Raw genomic sequence first — 23,375 nt, forward strand, 5'->3', positions numbered from 1 at the left:
CCTTTAGAAGACCATTTCCCCATGCATTCTGTGACAGGGCTGAAAGCACATTCATGAAGACTGGCTGCCTTTTCTGGCTTCTGGGCACTGTGCACCCATCTCTGCCGTAACCATTACCGTGAGGTATTGTTGCAGCTGCCTTCCCGTGTCCTGTTTGCCCCTGGGGTCCACCTGACCAACTGGAGCTACTCAACAGGTCTGTGAATTGAAGGAACACCAGAGCCGGGCCTCCGCTGTCCTGGGGCTGCCAGTCTCACTGCCCATGCTTCATGTGAACGTTGCCAGAGGTCCCGAGGGAGCCGAGTCTGCCCTCCGTTCATCTCCTCCCTACACACATGGCTGCCTCGCTGGTTCTCACCTGCCCTCGGCGTTGCCCCGGATGTCTCTGTCTGGGGCACCCTCCCCTTTGGGAAGCCTTTTCCCACCCTTCGAGGCCCCGGTCTCCCACCAGCTCTGTGATGCAGGCTTGCCACCAAAACACCATCGTTCCCTCTTCCCAACTGCTGCCGCCTGGATAGTCACTTTGCCGTATTTTTTTTTCAAGCTCCATTGCTCACTAATTGTTTCCCGTCTGTTGGTTTTGTGTCCCCAGCTAGATTGCATATTCTTTGAGAGCAGAGCATCTTACATAACACTAGCGTCCCCAGCCATGCAAGACCAGGGAGTTCTCTATTACTCCTGTATTAATAGATCCATTGACTTCTTCACTGATTGAGTCAGATCCTTCCACTGATCGCTGGATGTTGTCCCTGGGGCACCAAGGAAGGGCTAGAAAACGTCCTGGTGTAGGGAGCTCCTGTGGCTCTTCTCTTGCTCATCCCTGTCACCCCTAGTTACGTTGGGATTCTTGCAAAAACACATTCCTGGCCCCATCGAGTTCTGTCCTTAAAGACCTGCAGCAAACCATACCTGCTTCAGAGGGCAACCATCACAGGTTTCCCCCCTCCCCCCCCCAGTTCCTGGAGCTGCCAGACCCAGAGAAAACAGAGCCCCCAGAGCGGATGGCATGAACTTCACGCAGGGCCCATGCCCAGCCGTGTTGCCACACATAATTTGACACAAGTTCCTGCTCAATTGGCCTTCATTCCCATCAAAAAGACATGAAGCAGGTTGTCAATCCCATTAGGGTGGAACAGTTATGTTCCATCTGATAGAGCCAAGAGAAAACACTTAACTGGGTTCAGAACTGAGCTTCAGAAGAGAAAAAAGAAAAAGAGGGAGCCAGAGACACGTGCCTGTCACAGACAACCCAAGCTCGAGGCGCAAATTGATTTAGACTGCCAGCTAAGGATGAGTTGGCCTTTCAAAATGAGGGGGATGTGCCAGCTGGAGACACAAAATCACTGCCCTGGGTTTATATAACCTCCTCATTAACCAAAACCCCCTCGAGGCATTTGAGCTGGGAGAAGGCCCCGGATTCCGGATTCCATGCAGCAGGTCCTAAAGACTTGCAGGGTGAGCTGGCCAGCGCCTGCCCTCCCCTCCCGGTCCAGCGGAGGAGACAGGTGTGAAAAGAGACAACACAGACAAGGTGGTGCCTACTGTAAGCCACCTGTGTGCACCAAGAAGAGCCGATGTCCCAGGAGGGGAGCAGGGACCCCCCCCCCAGGACCACAGAGCTTGAGATCAAGGCAAGTGGGAATTTTCCTGGAGAAGGGGGTAGGGGTGGAAGCAGGGATGGCCAGGAGCACACATCTGATGCAGAGCAGGATCAGAAACAGCACGCAGAGTCTGGAGAGATGGCGAGTAGGAGCTGGGCACGGCCAGGAGGTCCTGGGCCACTCTAGCTTGCAGAGGAAAAGTTCAGTTCACATCTTCTGGTTTACTAAGCAGACACCTCACTAGCGGAAGCCTATGAATACGGTGATCTTTCTAGAAGCCTGATGGCCTAGAAAACATTCGGTACTGAGGTCAACATTGGAGGCGTGGAGTCTCACTAGGCTACTGGACATTTCTGACCTTCCAGGAGGAAGGGACGGTAGGACAGATGGTGCTGGTGAGGTTGGTCTTTAGAACCCGAGACTTTGGTGCTCTAGTCATGGACGTACATGAGCAGGTGGCAGGGGCAAAGAGAAGCGTGGATGGCAGCGATACAGATGGCTGTATTTGTGGGTGTCAAGACTACAAGTCTGGTGTGGAGGAGGAATAGAGGTGTGCACTCAGGTGTGGAGAGAATGGGCTTTTTGGATGGTAGCCCTTCCCAGCTGGAAGGACACAGGCCGTAGGGCAGTGTGGAGAGGACGAGGGGATGAAAACCGGGCCGCATTGGACACCCAGCAGCCCTGTTGGTTGGAACATGCTGGTTTCAGAAAAGATTGGTTCATGGTGGATCTGTTTGGCTGGATCTGACACCAGCATCTTCACCAACGTGGGCTCAGAAGTGGCCGAATCCATCCAATGACCATGGCTTTGCTTTTTAACTTAAGCCAATTTGCTTGAGTTCTGTCATTCATCACCCAAAGGAGTCCTGCTCTACACATGGCCCTGTGGCCAGCCAGCACCCACTGGTGACAAAGTTGCAGGTGGAGAAGGCGAGAGTCCAGCCCTGTGCATCACAAGCAGGTCAATGGTTGTGGCCTGTGGAAGGGGGTGGTGCACAAAAAAACAAATAACTCGAAATGGATGAGCTGGCTGCATCTCAATACCTGCTAGCGTGAAAACACAGTGATTTCCTTTCTATTCCAAGGGGTGAGTCACCGTGGTGAGCTCTGGCTTGGCACAGCAACTTCATGTTCCTGCCAAGGGTGATGGTTAAGACAGGAGCTGATGTATTTCAAGACACATGTGGCAGCAGCATCTGGAGCCCCCCCCCCAAAAAAAAAGAGATTGTAGAAACACAGATATGTTTTTCTGGCATGTGCTGTTACCAAAGAGAGCTCCTTTCTTGGCTTCCGGGACTGAAAACCAGGATGTGAGAGATTGTTTGCATCTCGAGGGTGACTGAGGAGGGGCTCTGAGAAGAACAGTTTGTTTCCCACAATGTGGACAAAGCAGGAGTGGATCCAAGTCCTCTGAGGGAGGGAGGCCCCCGCAGACCCCCGAGGGAGGGTGGGCCATGGCAAGGCCAGCGCAGTGGAAGAACTCCTACCCTCGGCCCATGCTGTCCCTTCCTGTGGCTCATGTGTCTGGGCGACTCTGGGACCTAGTACATTCAAGCTCATCTTTCTGGGTATCCATTCATTCACTCATCCATTCCACACACATTGAGGCCACCGGATGGTGGCTGTGGGGGAAGATATGGAATCTGAAGGAAGGGCTCCTCAAGCAGAAGGGGAAAGGGCCTGCCTCGTCCTGCAATGGCAGCCGGTGCCATGGGGAACGACATTGCCCGGCTGGCGTTCATCTCCCTGGGAGAGGCGAGAAGACTAGCATGCAGAGCACCATGGAAACATAAAGAAGGCAAAACTGTGATGAAATGCGTGCTCCTGGAATAAATCCATGTATTCTAACCCAGCCATGTGGTAGCAGGACCAATGGTTTAAGAGAAAGAGGAGAGAAACACTTAAGAGGGAGACTAGTCCATCAATTAGCTTAATTTTTTCTGCCAACCAAGAGAGGCGCGTCATTAGTTAATATTAGCTTTCTGCTGTGTGTCGTCTGAGATGGGCTGCTGTGGCCAGAGGGAGCTGTTCTAGGGCCTCCATCAGGCAGTGACATGATCAGATTTGTGCTTTGGAAAGGTCAGCGTGGCTGCAGGGTAGAGGATGGATGAAGGGAAAGAGACGTGTGGTTGTTAAGAGTCTGTTAGAAAAAAAAAAGTCACGCGTGATGAGGCTGCCTACATCCTCTGAGTCCTAGCGAGGCACTAGCCACCATGGATAGAGTTTTAGAAACGCTGATGGGTTGAATCATCTGGAATTAAAAAGCCAACGAGGTTGGGACCAAACAAAACGGATGCCTGGGCTCGGGAGAGAGGTGTCAGAGCTGAAGACAAGCCGCACAGCGGCACTGTCTGGGCTTGGAAATCCTCAAGGCTTTGCAGGATGATGTGGGTAGATGGAGTGAACCCAGAGCTGCCGTTCCCCACGTCTGCCTGCTATGCCAGCTCTGTGCAAATGACACATTTCTTAGACCTGGGGCCCGTTTCTGCTCATTGTGGTAAAATAAGGAGCATCTGGTTTTCTACAGGCACAGGGAGGCCCAAGTTCAAAGATGTCCATTTGAGACGGGTTAAGCCCCTCTTCTCCGCGAGACAGCACATGGCAGGCACATCTGGGTTCCCAAGCCACTGGACAGGAATCTGGAAAATGTGCTCGGAGAGCGTTCCGTTCCCACAACCCCGGTCTCTTCTTTGGAGTCTATGATGCCTTCCAGGGAGTAAGGAGCCCACGTGAGCTCTCTCCCATAGCAGGGCTGCAGCGGTTATAAATCATACTACATGATTACATGAGGGGAGACTCCGTACCAGCCCTCTCTCGTGGAAACTTCTGCACCGGAGGATGCAAGTCTCACATATAAACCCATTGTATCTCACCACCGGCCTGTCAGCACTTGAAGACCTCTGCCTGCCCCGGGGAAGCCTGGCTTTAAAGGCACAAGCCTGCGGTGATGGCTCCCTTTGGCACTGATCAGGCCAGTGACAGGCAAGCAAACACTTGTCCCCCAAGGGGACTTCTTGGAGACATTGGCAACACGTTCGAGCGTGGGGACAAGGACCAAGAAACAGGACACTGCGGCTCCACAAGCACGGAAAGCATTCAGCACTGGGTCCCTGGGCCAAGAATGAGTCACCGCGAGAGCTTTTAAAATACAAAACCATCAACCTAGATTTCAATTCCAAGGAAACACATACTTGGCCATAAGGGAATGTTTTTTTTTTTTATCCCAGTTTAAGCCACTTGACAAGAAAATAAAACAGCCAAGGAAGATTGGGATGTAATGATTTACATCCTTCTCCCGCTCCCTTCCAACGCGGGTCAGGACGCGCATGGACATGACGGCACACCGTGTGTGTGACCTCTCTAGGGCTGCCTTCCTTCCTTAGTTCAAACTTTTCACAGTCCGAATGCCGCGCCTGGGCATAGCCAGGGCGAGGCCGCCTTCTGACTGCTGTGCCCACGGCTTCCTCACCATCCATCTCCCTGCAGTCGGGCTCTCCCGTGGCGTTAGGGTGACTGTTTGGAGAACAGGAGGATTTTTCTTCCATTATTTATGTGGACAAACACTGTTCACTCCTCTCAAAGAAATGGAAGCTTGACTGATTTCCTAAATGTACGGAGGAGACTGTCCCCACAATAAATATTTAAGGCTGCCCGAGAAGAGTGACCACCAAGCGATGAAGCCCAGTATGGGGAATTACTGTTAAGCTTCCTGAATAGAGGGGATGAGTGACTACCATCTATATAATATTTGTTCAGCATCTGATGGTTTACAAAGTGTTTTCACTGATCTGATTTGATCTTCACAAGAACCCCAGGGAGGTGGACAGGGCATGGATGGTGGGGATTATGAAAGCCGCGCTTTTTTTGTTTTGTCTTGTTTTGTTTTGGTCTCCTTAAAGGCTTAAGAGTCACTGGAGAGGGGTCAGCGGGTTTGGGGCCTAAACCTCAGGTCTCTCAATCATTCATGAATGCACATATTTAAAAGGCATTTATCCGAGCCTGTGACAAGCCAGATGAGATGGCAGCTCCGAACAAAGATGACTAAAAAGCCGTTCCCGCAGGAGGAAGATCAGGTTCCAGCCAGATGTAAACAAGCCCCAGCCCGGCAGGGGCGGGAGGGCTCCCGAGAATGGCGCGGGCAGGCTGGGGCCCGCGGCTCGGGAGCTGCCTGGAGCCCGGCTCGGCTGTTATTCGCTAGCTCGGCTCCCCGGAGCCAGGGGGGGGGGGAGGAGGAGGGGGCTCGCCCACGGCCGGGGACCCGCGGCGGATTTCGCCCTCCAGGCGCGGGCCGGCGTGGGCCGCGCCCGCGGGGCCTTGCACTTCCCTGCACACGCCAGGTCCCGGGCCCCGGGGTCGGGGCCGCCGCCGCCTTCGGAGGGGTCGACCCCGCCTTCCCCCCTCGAGGCCGGTCCCGCGGCGGCCCCCGCGCCGGCGACGGCGCAGGCCTCGGCTCCCTCCCGCGCGTCGTCGTGATGTTTCCGAGAACACGTTTCACACTCGTGTCCAGTTCCACCACGGGCGGCCGCGAGGGCTCCGGGTGCGGGGCCGGTGCCACGCTAAGAGCCCGCGCGTGTGCGACGAGCCGGCCCCACGCGGACCCCAGGGCGGCGGGCCCGCGCGCCCCGGGCACCCCGCCTCGCCCAGGGCGCCCACCGGGCAGGCCGCGCTCGCCCCTCCCCTCCCCCCCTCCGCCTCGCCCACGGCCCCCGTCCGTCGGGCTGCGGCAGCTGCCGCTCGACGGCGAGCCCCGCGGGCGGGGCGGGTGTGGGGCCCAGGTCTTTGGGGGTCCGGCACAGTCAGGAGACACAGCTTATTCGGGGGGGGGTGGGCTGGGGGTGTCAAGCCTTCGGGGAACCCTCCTCCTTGAGACCTACAACCCCGCAGTGCCCCCCACAGAGGACGGCAGCGGCGGGGGGGGGCGCCCCGCGACCCCCGGGGGCCCTGGGCGCGGCCCCGACGGGCCGCAGGCTGGGGCGCGCGCGCCGTCTCTCCCCCCCATTTTTTCCCTCGGTTGTTTTTCTGATATATATTTTTTTCAAATTCTGAAGAGAGAGAGAGAGAGAGAAAAAAAAAAAAAAGAGCCGCGCGGTGCCTGCAGTGGAGCGTGCGCGGCCTGCAGAGGCGCCACCGCCGCCCGCCCTCGCCGCCGCCCGCCCTCCTCCTCCCCGCCGCCGCCGCCGCCGCCGCCGCCCCCGCCGAGGCCAGGCCGAGCCTCGAGCCAGCTTCCCGCCCACCTGCCACCCGACGCGCGCCCGGGCCCCTGGCAGCGTGGGGGCCACGCGCGAGCCTCGAGGCCCGGATCGCTCGGCCTGCTTGGCCCAAAGCCTGAACTGACTCCGAGAAGGGGAAACGGGGCGCCCCGAGAGCGCCCCGAGAGCGGGCGGGACGCTCCCGCTCCGGGACCGCGGGCCGGGGGCCGGGCGCGCCCGGAACGTTGCGAGCAAAGCCCTGGCGCGTCGCAGGGGGGCACCCGCGAGGGACGGACAGGAAGAGGGCCAGGGGGGAACGCCAGAACCCGGGACCACAGCGCGGAAACGGCCCGGGGCAGGGCTGCCCTCAGATCCGGGGATGGAGGGAGCCGGAGCCGAGGAGTGAGGAGGCCGGGTCGGCCTCGCTGACCCCCCGGGAGGCGGCGGCCCGCCGCCCGTGGAGCACCAGGCCACTCAGGAAAGAGAGGGGTCAGGAGGTCGGGCCGAGCGTGACGGGCTCAGCCTCCTCCGAGAGAGGGAGCAGCAGCGCCGGCCGGCCGCCCAGGGCCCGGCCTGCTGCCCTTGTCCAAAGCGTCGCTGGAGTAGGGCGAGTGACCGACAGCCAGCACCCAGGGCCCGGCCCACACGCCCGCGAGCCACGTTAGGGCTAGGGGCCGAGACCTTTAGGGGTCTCGGGGCTTAAGAAGGGTAGGGGGCTTCAGGCGCTCCCAGTTCCCAGCCGGCGATTGGCGCCTTAAACGCTTGTAGATCCGAGGCTGGATTGGGGTGGGGTCTCCGGGACGTCGGATTGCCACGCCTGGATTGGGGGGATTAAGCGCTTAGAGATCGAAATCTGATCGTGGGTAGGGGGACTCAGACAATTGGAAAGCCTAGGCGGTTATTTGGGGAGGGGTCTTTGCGCTTTGGAGGAGCGCAAAGCCGCGCCTGTTGGGCTTCCAGGCCTGGGGCCTCGTCGAGAGAGGCATCTGTGAAAGGGGGGGAGGGGGGGCAGCTAGGCCAGACTAAGAAAAAAAAAGTGAATCCAGCAGGAATCTGAAGGGGGGGGGGACCCTAAGAGGGGGGTCACAAAGGTTGAGACATGGCCACCAGGCGTTTAACCGACGCTTTCTTGTTGTTGCGGAATAATTCCATCCAAAACCGGCAGCTGTTAGCCGAGCAAGTGAGTAGTCACACCACCTCCAGCCCTCTGCATTCACGTAGCCCTGCCGCGGTGAGTCTCCTGACCCTCGTCGACACACGCACGGTGTGCACTGCGGCTCTGCCTGTCTGTCTGTCTGTCTGTCTCTCTGTTTAAAAAGAAAAGAAGAAAAAAAAAAGAAGATAAGAGTAATCAGACAAATAGAGAAGTTCCAGATCCCTTTCCTGGGGTCAAGGGGCAACCTATAAACCTGGTTGGGGAACACAGTTACCACCCCCCCACAGCCCCACCCCTGCCTGGCCCTGTCTGCTCACTTCCGAGGCCCTCCTCCTCCTCCTGGCGTCGCCCCAGCTCGACGGCCTGCTTCGCTTTACATGTGTTTTAACACTAGGATTTGGAAGCACGGGGCCTTTCGTTCTAGAACCTTCGATTTGTCTAGTTTTGTTTAAGCTTCCCCTCCCCACTCAGAAGTGGGCCTCACTTTGGTCCTGACTGCCAGGTGGCAGGATCTCAGACTCAAATCCTCCCAAGTGAACCACTCCCACCCCCGTAGAGGAAGGAGTTTGTGTGTGGTGTGTGTGTGTGTGTGTGTGTGTTCACACGCGTTTTCATTTAATGACCTCAGTCTTCTGTGTAGCCATGTTCTCTATGAATAATTGCTTCCCTGGTTTTCTTGGGGGCTCGGGGTTTGTTACAACTGGAAGGTGCTAGGTCCTTGTTTTCCATTTACCAGACAGGAAATGAAGCTTTCCCTCCATTTGGGGAAAAAAGAAAAAGCAAAAAAAAAAAAAAAAGCATGAGGTGCATGTGGGAATGAAACCTCCAAATTGCACATGGTTTTTTATTTTATTGATTTAGAATCTTCACACTTATCCAAGCAGTAGAGCTGGGTTTTTTTTTGTTTGTTTTTTTGTTGTTGTTGTTTATTTATTTTTTTTGAGCCAAGGCCCTAGAAAGATTGCTGGGTTTGGTTTGTTTTTGATGGGGGAAAACTTTTACTTTTGAGCCTTAGTTTATTATTCTGTGAGATGTGGGAGTCAATGTCATTAGCTCCCTAATGTCTTTAATTGAAAAGTGAAGTTAGAAAACTGGTATTTGGGGGCTTCCTGCTGTGGACAGACTGGTTTTGAATGAAAGCTTTGGAGCCTGAGGGAATGGTTGGCCACCCAAAGACCTGGTTCTTGGGGATTATGCCTGAGATGTACTGGTTTTGAAATCACACAATGATTTACCTCTTAAGGACCAGTATAGCCATTTGATTTTTTTTTTCTTTATCACATTTCTCAGTGCAAATGAAAAATCATGCCATGTGTTGTGATCATAGATATACTCACCGATCAGTTTTTCCTTTCTTTAAGCCACTGTGGAAAATATCTTTGACCATATTTCTTACAGAAAAGCAATTTAAAGCCGTGAGAGCAGTTTTAGGAATAAAAAAATGTAAGCTCGCCTAGAAGCAGAGAAAACAAGGATGAATGAAGTGTGTTGGGGTTTTTATTTGCATAAGAATTTGAAGAATTTTTACGTTTATAAACAGAAAGAAGTGGTATTAAAAGATAGAAATAAATGGAAAGGTGTCTGTTAACGTGGAACCGGGACCGGGCAGGTTCTAGCGCTAATTTTGAAAAGTGTGTGCTGAAATAAGCCAAGAAATAGAGAGTGGAAACCGAATGAATAAAATCCTCAGTGAATCTTTAGTTATGTTAAATAAGAACAGCTCATTCCTTAAATGACTCGATTTTATGCTACCTTTGGGGGGAAAGAAACTGAACTAAACCCCGCGCCAGTGCATCTGGGGTCTCAGTTTTAATTAACTGAAAAAGATATTGTTTGGTTTTAAATTTTTAATTGTGTAGGGCTCAACACCCTCTGAACCTTTGGGTAACCAGGAGGGGGGGGGAGATTATTTCAGACAGTTTAAAACCTGGGGGAGACGGGAAGCTTTCAAAAGTGTATCTTGAATTCAAACTGATTTTTAAGATGGTTTTCTAACTCAGACAATTTTTGAAAAACATAAGATATATAAGATGTAAGATAATGAAGTGGATCACTGTAGTATGCAGTTTGATGAAATAGATGTATCAGGAAATGTACAGATCTATTCAGGTAATATATATTTAGCTAATTCACACAGCTTCTTGAAAGGTTTCTAAATCTGACTAAAGCACATATCTAAGACAGAACATTAAGAATATTTTAAAATATCATACTATTGAAAACATTGCATGCTTATATTAGCCTAAGCATTTAGAATCATTCTCTTTACTGAAAATAATCAGATCATTTTAAATCCTTGTAGTTAATTCAGACTGCTTAAAAAATAGATTGTACAGTTTAACATAAATAAACTCCTAGGTTAGAAATTAAAAATAAAATGTGTTTTTATATGTTTTAATTGTGAACATTAAAAATACATTGCATGCTATAAATTTCTGAAGTGTTTAGTGGTAGAGCTTAATATCTGGTTTATTTAGAAGTGATCACAGAAACTATTTCTGTATATACGGACTCGAGTACGGCAAGATATTAACACAAGTGGAGATTACAGTTTTTTTTAACTCTTGGAATTAGGACAGTGTTGTAAATATTTTGGGGGAAAAGACATTTAACACAGTTTTTTAAAAACTATACTAAATAACATAAAATGTTTCTCACTGTTTATTTAGCCCAGAAAATATTTTAAACCTTATTTCTGTCTTGTAAATTTTAAAGTCATGTTGCAAATCAAAAGTACATGTCAGATTTAAATATGGACTAGCCAGTAGGTGATATTAAGCACTTGTTAAGCTAATTATAATTAAATTTGGTAATTTTATTAGAGATGTCTACTGAATTGTTCAGTAGTAAAATGGCAAGACGGCTGTTTTGCGTCTTAATACTCCTTAAAAAAAGAGAAAGCAAATAAGACAAAATGCTATAATTGTTCATTCTATTTGGTGAATATATATGTACCATTTTACACATTTTCCTATTTTTGTTAAAGTGTATAGGGACACTATCATTTTACATACATTTCTGTAGGCTTATATGTACAGGGACACTACCATTTTACACAGTTTGAAAAATTATAAATAAAAACTTAAAAGAAATATACTTGACATAGTAAAATAAGACAATTTTAAAAAGACAATTTGTAAATATTTATTTAGACTTGGACATTTTAAAAAGAAGTGGACAAGACCTAAGAATTTAACTTAAAATTAACAAAATTATTCCTGGGACTTTTAAGTTTCTAATTAGAAGAAAAACAATAGAAATAGATTTTGGTATATTTGTTATTTCATGCAAAATTAAAAATAAATACCTAAACTAGTAGATTTTTTTTTAAACTGTAGCTTTGGGTGAATCTTCATATTTTGCTTGAAGAGAAGCTGCAGAAATTGATTGTGAATTGCCGTGTCGGGGTGTGTGGCTCACGCATCTCAGAGGAAAGCACACCTAAATGTTATCATTTAAAAGAGAAAATTAAGGCAGTATTTTTTTTTTTTTTTGCACACTACTTTGAAGAGAAACGAGGTGTCCTTTGGTGGTAGGGTGATGGCGGGTACCCACAGGGATGGGCGCAGATGGCGGCAGCACTAGTAAATCTACCGGGGCTTTTTTTTTTTTTTTAGAGCAGCAATTTAAGTATGTGCAGAAGCCAAAGGAACAAATCAAGCCCAATGGCCAGAGGGGACCTAAAGGTCACTTGACCCTGGGTCCCTGATGGTGACGGCCCTCGGGCTTCCCTGGCTGGAGGGGGTGTCGGTGTGAGGAGGCCCTGCGACGGGGCACTGCAAACCTCTTACTACCAAGTCTTTTGTGTGTTGATCCTAGTGGGGGTCAGTGTCTCCCCTCGGTGGCCCTTGCCCCCCACTTCTCTCCCTGAGGGTCTGTGCCGAGGACGCCTCTTGCTGTGGCTTGATGACCCAGTTTTTTTTTGTTGTTGCTGTTTTTTTTTCCTAGGCTCAGCAATCCCGGCTCGGACGCACGGCTAAGTTTCTTCTCTATGAATAATGTCTAGTTTTTCTGAATCCTTTTTAAACCTCCACATCCAGAACTAAACAAAGCTCTACCTATGTGTGATTTCTGTTATATTAATGCTAGTAAAGTTAGCAGTTAAGAACAGACTGAGGTTTGATTTTTTTTTTTAATCCTTTGAGCAGAAGGTACTGCTAATTCTGAGGCACCGTTTTGCCCTCGGTTTTGCGAGCCCAGGGTAGCGTGGGGGAAGGAAAGAGCCTGGGTCTGTAGCGAGGGAATTTAGGATGAGTTCCACTCTGTGTAGGGCTTAATCACTCATTTGTAAATTGAGGATTTTGACTGCGGTGATGTCTGACACTTTCTCGAGTGCTGTGTTGAGATGCTGTTTCACTGACCGGAGTGGACAGCCTCCACTTTGGTTTGCAAAGAAGAAATCTAAGTCGGCCACGCTGTGGAGCCTCTGCCCGGCCTCACTGGCAGAAATACCCACCAGTAGCCCCAGTACTGGGCGGAAGCGACTTTGCCGTCTCGCTGGCCAAGGGCCGGCCTATGGCAGCACCTCAGCCAAGCAGTTTGGCTTCGGGAAGCTGAACTGGATTGATAAAGTCAAATCAATAATTCTTTCTTTTTTTTTTAAAGGGCAAAGTCTTAATGAATGACAAGTGGAAGTTGAGTTGCTGTTCTGATCTGGTGTGGTACTGATAGATTGGTGTTTCCTTTGATTTTTGGAATGAGTCTAATACAGGGGCTTGGAGCACTTTGTTGGTGTTTACTGGCTAATCTATACTCTTACTTTCAAATAATTCGTAATCTATAAGTGGAAGCTAGAGGTAATTGGTCTTGGATTAGTTTGAAACTCGCACGTTATTTTTTAATAAAACCTGTGCTTTAGGGATAAAAACAATTAATGTGGTTCTAGGGAACCGGAGGTACTTATTCAGTCTACAGTGTATTAACGCTCCTCTGTGCCAGGCATTAGGCTGAGCCCTTTCTGTATGCAACCAGATGTATTCCTCACGGTGCCCAATTAAGTAAAATTAATTGCTCAAAACAGACTGAGATTTGATTTTAGTTTTTGAGCAAGTGGGTGCTCAGAACAGGCAAGGAGCGTGAGGAGTAGAAGAACTGGGACGGGCCCAGGCTCCGTCACCTCACGAGGGAGCCCTGGGCAGCCTCCGGGGCTGCATTGGGCCCGCTGTTTTCTAGGACTTGAAAACTGCAGGTTTTGGAAAGTGGCAGGATTTACTGTGTAAATACTTTGTGGAGTAGGAAAGGTCCTTTCTGCATCCTGCTTCACAAGCCTCCCTTCGTCCGTGTGAACGGGCATATCAAAGGTCCTCAGTGCTTGCCCAGGCCGAGTCGGCTGGAAAATCAGGGCTTTAGGATCCAAGTATGAAATCACTGTATGTTTCCCTGTAGATTTATTTGCTTTTCTACTTGTAAAGATTCCATCTGAGCAGGGAGGTTTGCTTGAGAATAAGGGCACTTTGTGGGATAAAAGTGAAGCGAGCTTTTATTTTGGCAGTAATGGAAATGAGGTAAATATCACGATAGCACAGACCTGTATTTTCAACTCATTTTGCTCAACTTTTCCAGACTTCCTGAGTAAACACAGATGGGTTTCCACTCATTTTTCAGTTTTATGTAGAAGGTTCTTTAAACTGCAAATTCCACAAGCTGCTTGGAGTTTGCACTGTTTGCCTGATTGTACACCACGGGCAGGTCAAACCCGGGATTTAGACATTAAAGATTTAGAAGGTGACGGTGCATAGCAACAGGTTTTAGTGTTTGCATTCAGGTCTTGACTAAATTTCCTGGCAATTTCGTGGCAGAGGGAGTTTTGAAAGCTTTTCTTTTAAGGGGTGGTGTGGGGGAGCGGTGTCTGGAAAGACGGTCTTGTGAATTTAACTCCTGGAGCAGTGGTGTGGAGGCTGCCTGTTACAGCTAACTCCCCGAATTGTTAATGCAATTAGAGGGGCTCCGGGTGGGGTGGGCAGAGGCCTGGTCCCCGAGCCGTCCCCAGCCTGGCCTTCAGCATGTCCTGAGATGTCAGGCAAGGCGTCTGCACGTTTTGAATCTCAGTTTTCTTATTTGTTTGAAAAGAGTTTGCTTCTCTTCCTAAATCTCATGACTTCAATTTTGCCTCTTATCATCTCATAACTGTAGAAATCAAAAGGTTGGGATGTGTGTGCCGGGCTAATAACCCAGCCACCTAGGCTTTTTGCCCAGTCTAGATTTTGACAGTGGATTCGAGGAGTGTGGAGAGATTTCCTGCCAGGGAGCTGGGGTTGGGGGGGTTGGGGGACGGAAACAGGTTCCCTGTCTCGCTGGGGGGGCTCTGCCTTGCATCTGGTTTTATTGATAGGAGCACTTCTGGAGGTACTGGGCTTTTACAAATACACACACTTTTCCTTTTTAAAGTAAAAAAGCAAATGAGACAGGATTTCCATTGATACTGTCTTCTCTACCGCTGTTTCTCGAAGCCCTGTTGCAGCAGCAATATGCACAAACATTTGCACAAACATTTCTCCTGTGTGCTCTCAGCACATCGTAGGAGTGTGTGTGTGTGAGGGGGGGTCTGCTCTTTCTGTAATGCCATCTGAGTGAAGTTTTGCACGAAGGAGTGTTTGATTTCACTTAGTGCTATCATTATGTAATAATATTTTACTCTGATGGCCCAGCTTCATCTGCACCATTAATTTTTAGATAAGAATGCTATATTTTCTGTTTTTCTGAACTTACTGCTAAAAATCAACACCGTTGATTATTGAAATTCACCACTAATTATTTCCATGATCAATACTGTGAAGGAAAACAAAAAGACCTCGTTGTGTAGATTATCTGTCATTAGTAACTGTCTGATCGGAAGATAGAATTCCATGTTGATCTAAGAAAGAATCTTTAGTTTCCAATTGGAACTTAACTCTCTGGTGCCCTGCACTCCCTCTCCTCCCCGGTAAAGGTTTCTTTCCTCACCTTTTGTCTTTTTTCTTGCTTGTCTGCTTTACCCCGTAACCCATGCTTTCTAGGCTAATAACAATATGTGCAGGAAAATAAGCGTTCTTTTCTTTTCCCACCTGTGTGTGTCTCCGAGCGACGGCTTTCGCAGCCTTCCATTACCAGAGTTAAAGCTGTGTCTGTGGGGCTTAGTTTGTATATGTGTTCACACTAATATCGGAATGTAGCCCTAGACACTGTGTTGGTTGTTTCTTTATCTCGTTGTTTGCATAACTGATTTATGTGCTAAAATATGCATGAATTCCAAACATTGCGTTTTCACTCTCTTCTTCCTAAGGAAATTTAGAATATGATATTTTAACTTTTATTCTAATCTTGTAAGGAAATTTAGAATGTGATATTTTATATGTGTGAAGCAGATTAACAGTATATTTTAATGAAGCCAAAACAAGTGTATTTTGTTTCCATTTTTCCAGCTATTGTTGTTTCCAGTCTCACCAAAACAATTTAAGTAAATAAAAAGAAAAACATAAGCTGGTGGAGCTTTTTTTTTTTTTTTAAGAAAGGATGATCAGAGGGGATTTTGTAAACGCCTTGGCTAGTAGATGTTTGCTTTTGTAGTCGACTTAGTTGTTTACCACCTGTTTTCTCACCTGATGGTGCCTTGTCTGTCTGCCCCATGCTTGCCTTCCTGCTCTCCCTGCCTGGGCCGGCTGGATGGCGACGACACATCTGCAGGAGCTGGATGAGGTACAGTGTTCCTTCCGGATCTCTCTGCACGTTAGGTAACCTTAGCTTCCACAACACCTGTTCTGCTGACACCTTTGGTCGTCTGTGAAATGCTAATCGGGCTTATGCGTAGTTAGCATTTGTTTTGATTATGGTATGTGTTTACTGACTTAAGACTTGAGGTTTATGTTGTCTATCTTCACACCGTCCGAGCTGATGATTTAGGAAGAGGATTAGAAGCATTATTTCCTGCTTCGGGAAGGGCCTCATCTTTGGAAGCAGGCGAGGGTGTGCGTCTTCCTCCCTGCGAAGCCAGCCACGACACCCCAACGTCTGAGCAAGGAGTGGGGCCGCCGCTCGGGGGAGTAGCGGGGACAGCCGACTGCCAGCAGCCCCAAGGAGGTGGACTGGACGGACACAGGACCCCGAGGCCTCCCTAGCCCCTCGAGCCTGGGGCCGGAGCAGGCATGGTCTGTGTGCTTTGGGACACGGGCACCTGCCTGGCAGCGTGCTCTCAGCCTCTGCCTTGCTCACACGATCTGACCTGGGGACAGGGAACGAGCATGCTTCCCCAGGACTGTATTCTGGTAGCTCCACTAGATGAGTTGAGGGGTAGTGAGATTCAGCTGTCACCCTGTTTGTCTCAGTAAGGACACCTTTTCTCGAGGGTTTCCCTTTTAAAGAGTAATGGAAGGGAAGGGGTGGTGGGTTTTAATGTGTAACCTCGTAGGGTGCCGAGGGGTGGGGAACACCACTTTCCACAGCAGCCAGATCCTAACCAAGAGTGAGACAGAGTTAACTCTAAATTGAAAAAGCTTTAACTACTTGATAAAACCAACAGAGCACACACAACTTAAATCTCCTCACTGCAATCCAGTTAAATAAATACTAGAGCTCTTTAGTCCTCTGACGGAGCGAGGCCCGTCTAGAAGAGCTTCGTAGCCGAGCTCCCTGGCACGTGACAGGGTCGGGGGAGAGCCGAGTCCAAACATGAGATTTATTATGGGACTTTTTTTTTTTCCTGTCAAGATTAAAAACAAACACACCACCCCACCCCACCCTGATCTGTTTTTCTGTGTGCTTAGAAGAATTCTGATTAGATGCCTAAGAACCCATTCACAGTGGGCACCTCCCTGGTGTGGGGTCTGGGATATCTTCCATTGCAGATCCTTTCCTTAGGGTGAACATATACTTTTAACCACGGGTCACCGGGAGCCGTCTTCTTCTAGACACATCTTTGGGCAGAAGCTCATTGAGCAGGTGCCAGGGCCAGACCTGAGTAGCCATTTCCTGCCCCCATTGAGGACCCTCCCCTGCCGGCCGGCCCCCTGCGTGGGCATGGGACCCGCACACACGGGAGACCTCTGGCTCCCACACCGTACCGTGAAGGGGCCCTGGAGTACAGTGGACGGGAAGTCAGCTAAGCATGTTCCAGATGGCATGCCACCCTGAGCAATGTGCAAGTCTGTACCTGTGACCCCCAAAAGGTCGTGTTGGTGGGGGAGGGAGGGGCCCCCACCCCTCTGCCTCAAAGGAGACGGACCACCCAGCGGGTGGTGGTCAGGGGCTGGCCAGCGGTTCTAGCCGCTTTTCACTAGTTGCCAACCACAGTTGCCTCACGCCCGGGCCCCGCCCGCCGGGCCCCTCTGGACCGTGGCTGGCCAGCAGGCAGCGAGGCTCTCCTTCTCACGTGCTGTGGCTGAACCGGGTTCAGCGTGTCTGCCGAGGCTCGGCCCCTCCTTGGCCCTACCACACACGACACGGGCCTGCGTGGGAGGTGGGAGGAGTGTGCGCTGGGAACAGCAAGATTTATAGGAGAGTCAGAGAGAGAGTGTTTGTGTACATGTTCCATAGATGAAGAATGTGCCCATACCGTCTGGCACTCTTTAAGAGGACACATATCCTCATCAAACACGGATTAAGGGCAAAAGATAGCAAGCGTGAAAGCCTGTCAGAGGGCTGCCCTGAGCGTTGCCAGAACTTTCTACGTTCCCTTAGAACACGACCGGGTGGGGGCAGCGTACCCAGAGTTCCTGGAAGACAACCACAAATCAAGTAGGTAAGAATGCAGAAATTCTCCACCCTCAAAGGCTTAGTTTATATGACGTTTTTCATCTTATGCACGGGGATGGACCTTTTACTTGAGACGTACAGCCTTCCTCCAGGAGAGCTTTCACCACGACGGTCATATTTTTGGAAGAGGTCAATTGAGATTAGGCAAGAAGAACTTGAGAGACGCCCGTGGTGTGGAGGGCGAGGTAAACGGAGGCGCCGCCGCATGCCAGCAAGCAGGAATACGCCGTGCAACCGGGCACTGGCGTGTGGAAGGCGAAAAGACCGTTCTTGTGCATGTGTGGTATTTTCATGTGTGTGTTTATTCCCAGTTGCTCCCTCCCCCCCAGACACACTCCTCTTTTTGGAGGAGTCCCCTGTGGGCACCCACACGTGCAGCCGCTTTTCATTGTGATGAGCTACTGTGCTGCTGTTCTGGACCATGTCTTACAGGGCCAAGTGACAAGGCCCCAAGTGTCGGCTGCTCTCTCTGTCACAGCCGACGCTGGCATGGCAAAGCCAGCCGACAGCCGACAGCCTGGCACGGGGCCTTCTGGAGAGACCTCTCCTTTTCAGCAGTGTCCATTCTCTGGTTTTGATTTACACTTGAGTTTGGGGGAACATATTGTGTAAAATAAAGAATAAAATAGAAGAACTAAGCCCATGTCAGCTAGCTTTGTTTTACTTGCTTCCGATGGAATGGGCTAGGAGTTGCCCAGGTAAACCTAGATCATCCTCCTGTGTCCTTTTAGTTCGTGTGTATTTGTAAACAGAATGACGTCGTTCTGTCCTGAGCTCAGAAACTAAGCGCAGCGACGCCCAGTCGGTCTTACGGCGTGGTAGGAAGTGGAGGGGAGGTGCTGGGCGGGGGCGGTGGTGTTGAGGCTCTTCGCTGATCTTAGGCTTGGCTTTGCACCAATGGCTGGAGATGTGAGTTCCAGTTGTGTAGTTGGCAGAGACTGTCTGGGGCCTGCCGAGGAGCTGACAGGCCGAGAGTCTGGCAGGTGGTCTGTTCCCAGCCTTACTCGGTGTGTGCAGAGTTGTATACTTCTTAGCGGCCCTGCCCCTAGCGTCCTGAGGCAGCACGCTCCTTACTCACCATTCCAGGGCCAGCAAGAGTGGCTGTGTGCTGGTGGCGTGTACTGGTGGTGTGTACTGATGGCATATACCGATGGTGTGTACTGATGGCATATACCGATGGTGTGTACTGATGGCATATACCGATGGTGTGTACTGATGGCATATACCGATGGTGTGTACTGATGGCACATTCTGATGGTGTGTGCTGTGCTGGTGGTGTGTACTGATGGTGTGTACTGGTGGTGTATACTGATGGCATATACCGATGGTATGTACTGGTGGTGTGTACTGATGGCATATACCGATGGTATGTACTGGTGGTGTGTACTGATGGTGTATTCTGGTGGTGTGTACTGGAGCTCATCTGGAGTCTCCTCCAGTCCCTGTGCAGTTGATGGAGGATGAATCAAAGGCCGGACTTTCCTTTTGTTTTAATCTGATATGTTGACCTGCTTCATTTTCTTAGTAAATTGCAGTTATAGTGCATGTGTCTGCCAGACTGATGGGTAACTTATAGGGTGGAAAGGGCTGATAGAGTCAGCTGACCTAGACATATTTTGTCAGAGTAGCTCTATGGCCTTGGGCAAATTACTTAACATTTCTGTCTCAATTTCCAAGTTTATAGTGTGAGTAATAATTCCTAGCTTGCCTGATTTTTGTAAGGATTGAGATAATGAAATGAATGTACAAGTCCTGTTCGTAAACTCTTGGAAACAAACAGCAGTGTGATAGAGAGGCACCACTTGGAGAGCTCTTAGGGGTTAGGGAGACGAACCCCTAGTTGAAGGATGCCTGTACACACAGGCAGAGCGAGCCGCCGTCCCAGGTTCCGGTCCCTTCTGTGGTTACTGTGCAAAGTTCTCGAGCAGCTGAGGAGGGGAAAGTACCAGTTGGCTTTTAGGAATTGGAATGTGAGACGTGTGTCCAAGACAGGCTCTGTCCCTTGAAGAGTTCTTCTTGTTCACCTTGTTCCATATGGGGTATTTCCCTGCTTCCTTTACACATTTTAACATTTTGTCTTGTTCTTTGTCATTTGGTAAGCAAATAAATACTTACTAAGAGCATGGGAAAACAAATTCAGTTAAATTTCAGAGAAGGGGAAAACAAAGGAATACAAATTCCTCATCCAGTTCTATACTGTTTAGAAGATTTACCAGTTATTGTCTAGAATTGGATAATTTACAAAGTATTACCTGTGAAGTATTACAAAGTATTACCTTTTATAGACTGTTTCCCATTATATTTTGCTTATCATTTGGATGTTTTGAAACTGTCACATAGAAATTCTGAGATCGGGAGGGCTCCTCAAGACCCTTTCCTGAAATCTCCCTCCCAATCTTCAAAGCTTACTAAGGCACCATATTATAGGTTTAAAAAGCAAGGCCAGTTCAAAACAAGAACTGTCGCCAGTGCATACTGAGCAGCAGGAAGGAGGTGCCCGGGTGGGGCGGGCCACCGATGCGAGGATTGCCCCTGTCCTGTCAGGATGCTCAGGTCACCCTCTGGGCTGCTCCCCCACCCACGTTAGTCAGCACTGTGACCGTGTGTAGAGATGACTGCATCCCAACGATTCCCAAAGTAAGCATGGCAGATGGGAATCCACTGATAGAGAGCTAGTGTGGGCTCCACTCTCAACCTAATAATTTGTGTCCATCTGACCACATTGATGGCTGAGGTCCTTTCTGTTCTGTTCATGGTCTAGTGCTGAGAGTTTTTCTTTTAGGGATCTTTCATTGACTTGCTTATTACATTTCTGTAGCCAGATCAAGTCAAATTCATGCTCACAGGTATAGCCAAAGAAATTAAGAACTGGAGATTGAAACAATAGGACAGTTTCAAATCACAGCCATGTCAGGGTGTGCTCACAATACAGGCTCGTGTCTTTACTCCTACATGTCTCTGTCTTTAAGACCCAAGAGTTCCCTCATCTAAACCGTGTCTGTTTCTTTCCCCATAGCTTGCTGATGACCGAATGGCCCTGGTGTCCGGCATCAGCTTAGACCCCGAAGCAGCAATTGGTGTGACAAAACGCTCCCCGCCCAAGTGGGTGGATGGAGTCGATGAGGTAGGTCGAGTGCGAATGGTCGAGGGCCTTTATTATTATTAAGTTGGAATCACAACACATTTTAAGATGTCTGCCATTGGAACTGAGTTGGCTGGGCTTAGGGTGTGTCCCAAGCTGCTGGAGAGCTTTGGTTTATCCATTTTACATAACCCAGGAAAAGCTCAGGGTGGTGGGGGGGGGGGGAGGGTATTGTGTGCTAGAATGACTGGGTTAAGGTTTAGCGTTGGTAGCCACTGCCTGAATCATAGACATGTAAACCCCATGCAGCCTGGAAGAGTGTAAGAGTGTGTCCCGGTCATTGGAATGATAGCTGTTCCTCTGGGTGAGAAGGCCGGTTTGTGGGGCACCCACCCGTGTGTTCTGAGTGTAGCTAATGGTCTCTCGGGAACCCAATGAGAGCTGCCAGGCGCGGGTGGAGGTGTGCACGGTGCCTTCGTTTGTCTAGATACAATATGACGTCGGGCGAATTAAGCAGAAGATGAAAGAACTAGCCAGTCTTCACGACAAGCATTTGAACAGACCCACCCTGGACGACAGCAGCGCCGAGGAGCACGCCATCGAGATAGCCACGCAGGAGATCACGCAGGTGAGGGAGCACCCAGGCCAGGCGTCCCAGGCTAAGCGGGGCCGGAGCCTCCCGACGGGCTCAGGGCGCAGGCTGGAGCGCGCACGCTCCCGACGGGCTCAGGGCGCAGGCTGGAGCGCGCACGCTCCCGACGGGCTCTGGGGCGCAGGCTGGAGCGCGCACGCTCCCGACGGGCTCAGGGCGCAGGCTGGAGCGCGCACGCTCCCGACGGGCTCAGGGCGCAGGCTGGAGCGCGCACGCTCCCGACGGGCTCTGGGGCGCAGGCTGGAGCGCGCACGCTCCCGACGGGCTCAGGGGCGCAGGCTGGAGCGCGCACGCTCCCGACGGGCTCTGGGGCGCAGGCTGGAGCGCGCACGCTCCCGACGGGCTCAGGGGCGCAGGCTGGAGCGCGCACGCTCCCGACGGGCTCAGGGGCGCAGGCTTGGGCGCGCACGCTCCCGACGGGCTCAGGGGCGCAGGCTTGGGCGCGCACGCTTCCGACGGGTTCTGGGGCGAAGGCTCGGTGTGCACAGGGGCACAGGCTCAGCGTGCACACGCTCCCCATAGGCTCAGGGGCGCAGGCTCGGCACCCACGCTCCCCATAGGCTCAGGGGCGCAGGCTCGGCGCGCACGCTCCCGACGGGCTCAGGGGCGCAGGCTCGGTGTGCACAGGGGCGTAGGCTCAGCGTGCGCGCTCCCGATGGGCTCTGGGGCGCAGGCTCGGCGCGCACGCTCCCGACGGGCTCAGGGGCGCAGGCTTGGCGCGCACGCTCCCCATAGGCTCAGGGGCGCAGGCTCGGCGCGCACGCTCCCGATGGGCTCTGGGGCGCAGGCTCGGTGTGCACAGGGGCGTAGGCTCAGCGTGCGCGCTCCCGATGGGCTCTGGGGCGCAGGCTCTGCGCGCACGCTCCCGACGGGCTCAGGGGCGCAGGCTTGGCGCGCACGCTGCCGACGGGCTCTGGGGCGCAGGCTCTGCGCGCACGCTCCCCATAGGCTCAGGGGCGCAGGCTCGGCGCGCACGCCCCCGACGGGCTCAGGGGCGCAGGCTTGGCGCGCACGCTGCCGACGGGCTCTGGGGCGCAGGCTCGGTGTGCACAGGGGCGCAGGCTCTGCGCGCACGCTCCCGATGGGCTCTGGGGCGCAGGCTTGGGCGCGCACGCTCCCCATAGGCTCAGGGGCGCAGGCTCGGCGCGCACGCCCCCGACGGGCCCCGGGGCGCAGGCTCGGGCGGGCGCTCACTGGACGTCGTTCCATCTTTCTCTTTCAGTTACTGGCGAGCTGCTACTAACAGGCTAGTTCAGTGAACATACAAATCAGAATAGCAGCGAACTCACTCGGCCGGGTTGAAACGTAACGTCGCTCGAGCGTCGTGCGCGTCGTGCTTAGACCCTTCTTATTCCAGAATACAGTTCTCGTCGCTGAAGAGCAGCCTGGCGCCGCGGAACGTTTTCTTTGGAAATACTCAGCCGGCTCGTTTCTGAGCCAGGCTTGGCTCCGGGGCCGGCCCCAGGGAGGGGGCGCTGGAGCCCGGGGCCGCGCGGGCCCTAGGGTGGCCCTGAGGTCTGGCCGCGGCGTCCGGTGCCCCACCTCGTGCCCTGGCCGCCGGGCCCCGCCCCGCCCTGAGCCAGGCCCTTCTCTCAGCTCTTCCACAGGTGCCAGCGCGCGGTGCGGGCACTGCCGAGCCGGGCCCGCCGGGCGCGCACGGAGCAGGAAGAGCGGCTGCTGCGCAACGTGGTGGCGTCGCTGGCGCAGGCGCTGCAGGAGCTCTCCACCGGCTTCCGGCACGCACAGTCCGGCTACCTGAAACGTGAGTGCGCGCGTCCTTGCAGGAGACGCCTGCCCCCCTCCCCGCCCGGCCTCCGGAGGCCGGCCCGGAGCCCGGAGGGAGGGCGCTCCGTGCAGAAGAGCTTTCTGTGATGTAAGCAAACTGTACCCCAGGTCAGGCGCCAAGAACTTGAAAGTCCACCCAGCGCGTTTATAAAACGTATCAGCTTCCAGATGTTGGGGTGTAAAT

The 23,375-nt window shown here is 51.7% G+C and overlaps 1 protein-coding gene across 6 annotated transcripts in view; it reads left to right on the plus strand.

The window, feature by feature from the left end:
- Positions 1 to 23,375, plus strand: part of Stx16 (syntaxin 16) — a 48,931-nt gene that overhangs the window by 20,479 nt on the left and 5,077 nt on the right. Inside the window, exons 3-7 of one of the 6 annotated variants that reach the window (XM_048349664.1) lie at positions 7,867 to 8,021; positions 15,609 to 15,620; positions 20,689 to 20,796; positions 21,242 to 21,382; positions 23,003 to 23,168. In XM_048349664.1, the coding sequence (XP_048205621.1) occupies positions 7,890 to 8,021; positions 15,609 to 15,620; positions 20,689 to 20,796; positions 21,242 to 21,382; positions 23,003 to 23,168 (559 nt within the window). In that variant the 5' untranslated portion in view covers positions 7,867 to 7,889. Of the gene's footprint in view, positions 1 to 7,828; positions 8,022 to 15,608; positions 15,621 to 20,688; positions 20,797 to 21,241; positions 21,383 to 23,002; positions 23,169 to 23,375 lie in introns of those variants that run through there. The other 5 variants (XM_048349668.1, XM_048349665.1, XM_048349669.1 and 2 more) reach the window with 5 other exon arrangements.

Source organism: Perognathus longimembris, chromosome 6 (assembly GCF_023159225.1).
Source record: "Perognathus longimembris pacificus isolate PPM17 chromosome 6, ASM2315922v1, whole genome shotgun sequence".
Lineage (NCBI taxonomy): Eukaryota > Metazoa > Chordata > Mammalia > Rodentia > Heteromyidae > Perognathus > Perognathus longimembris.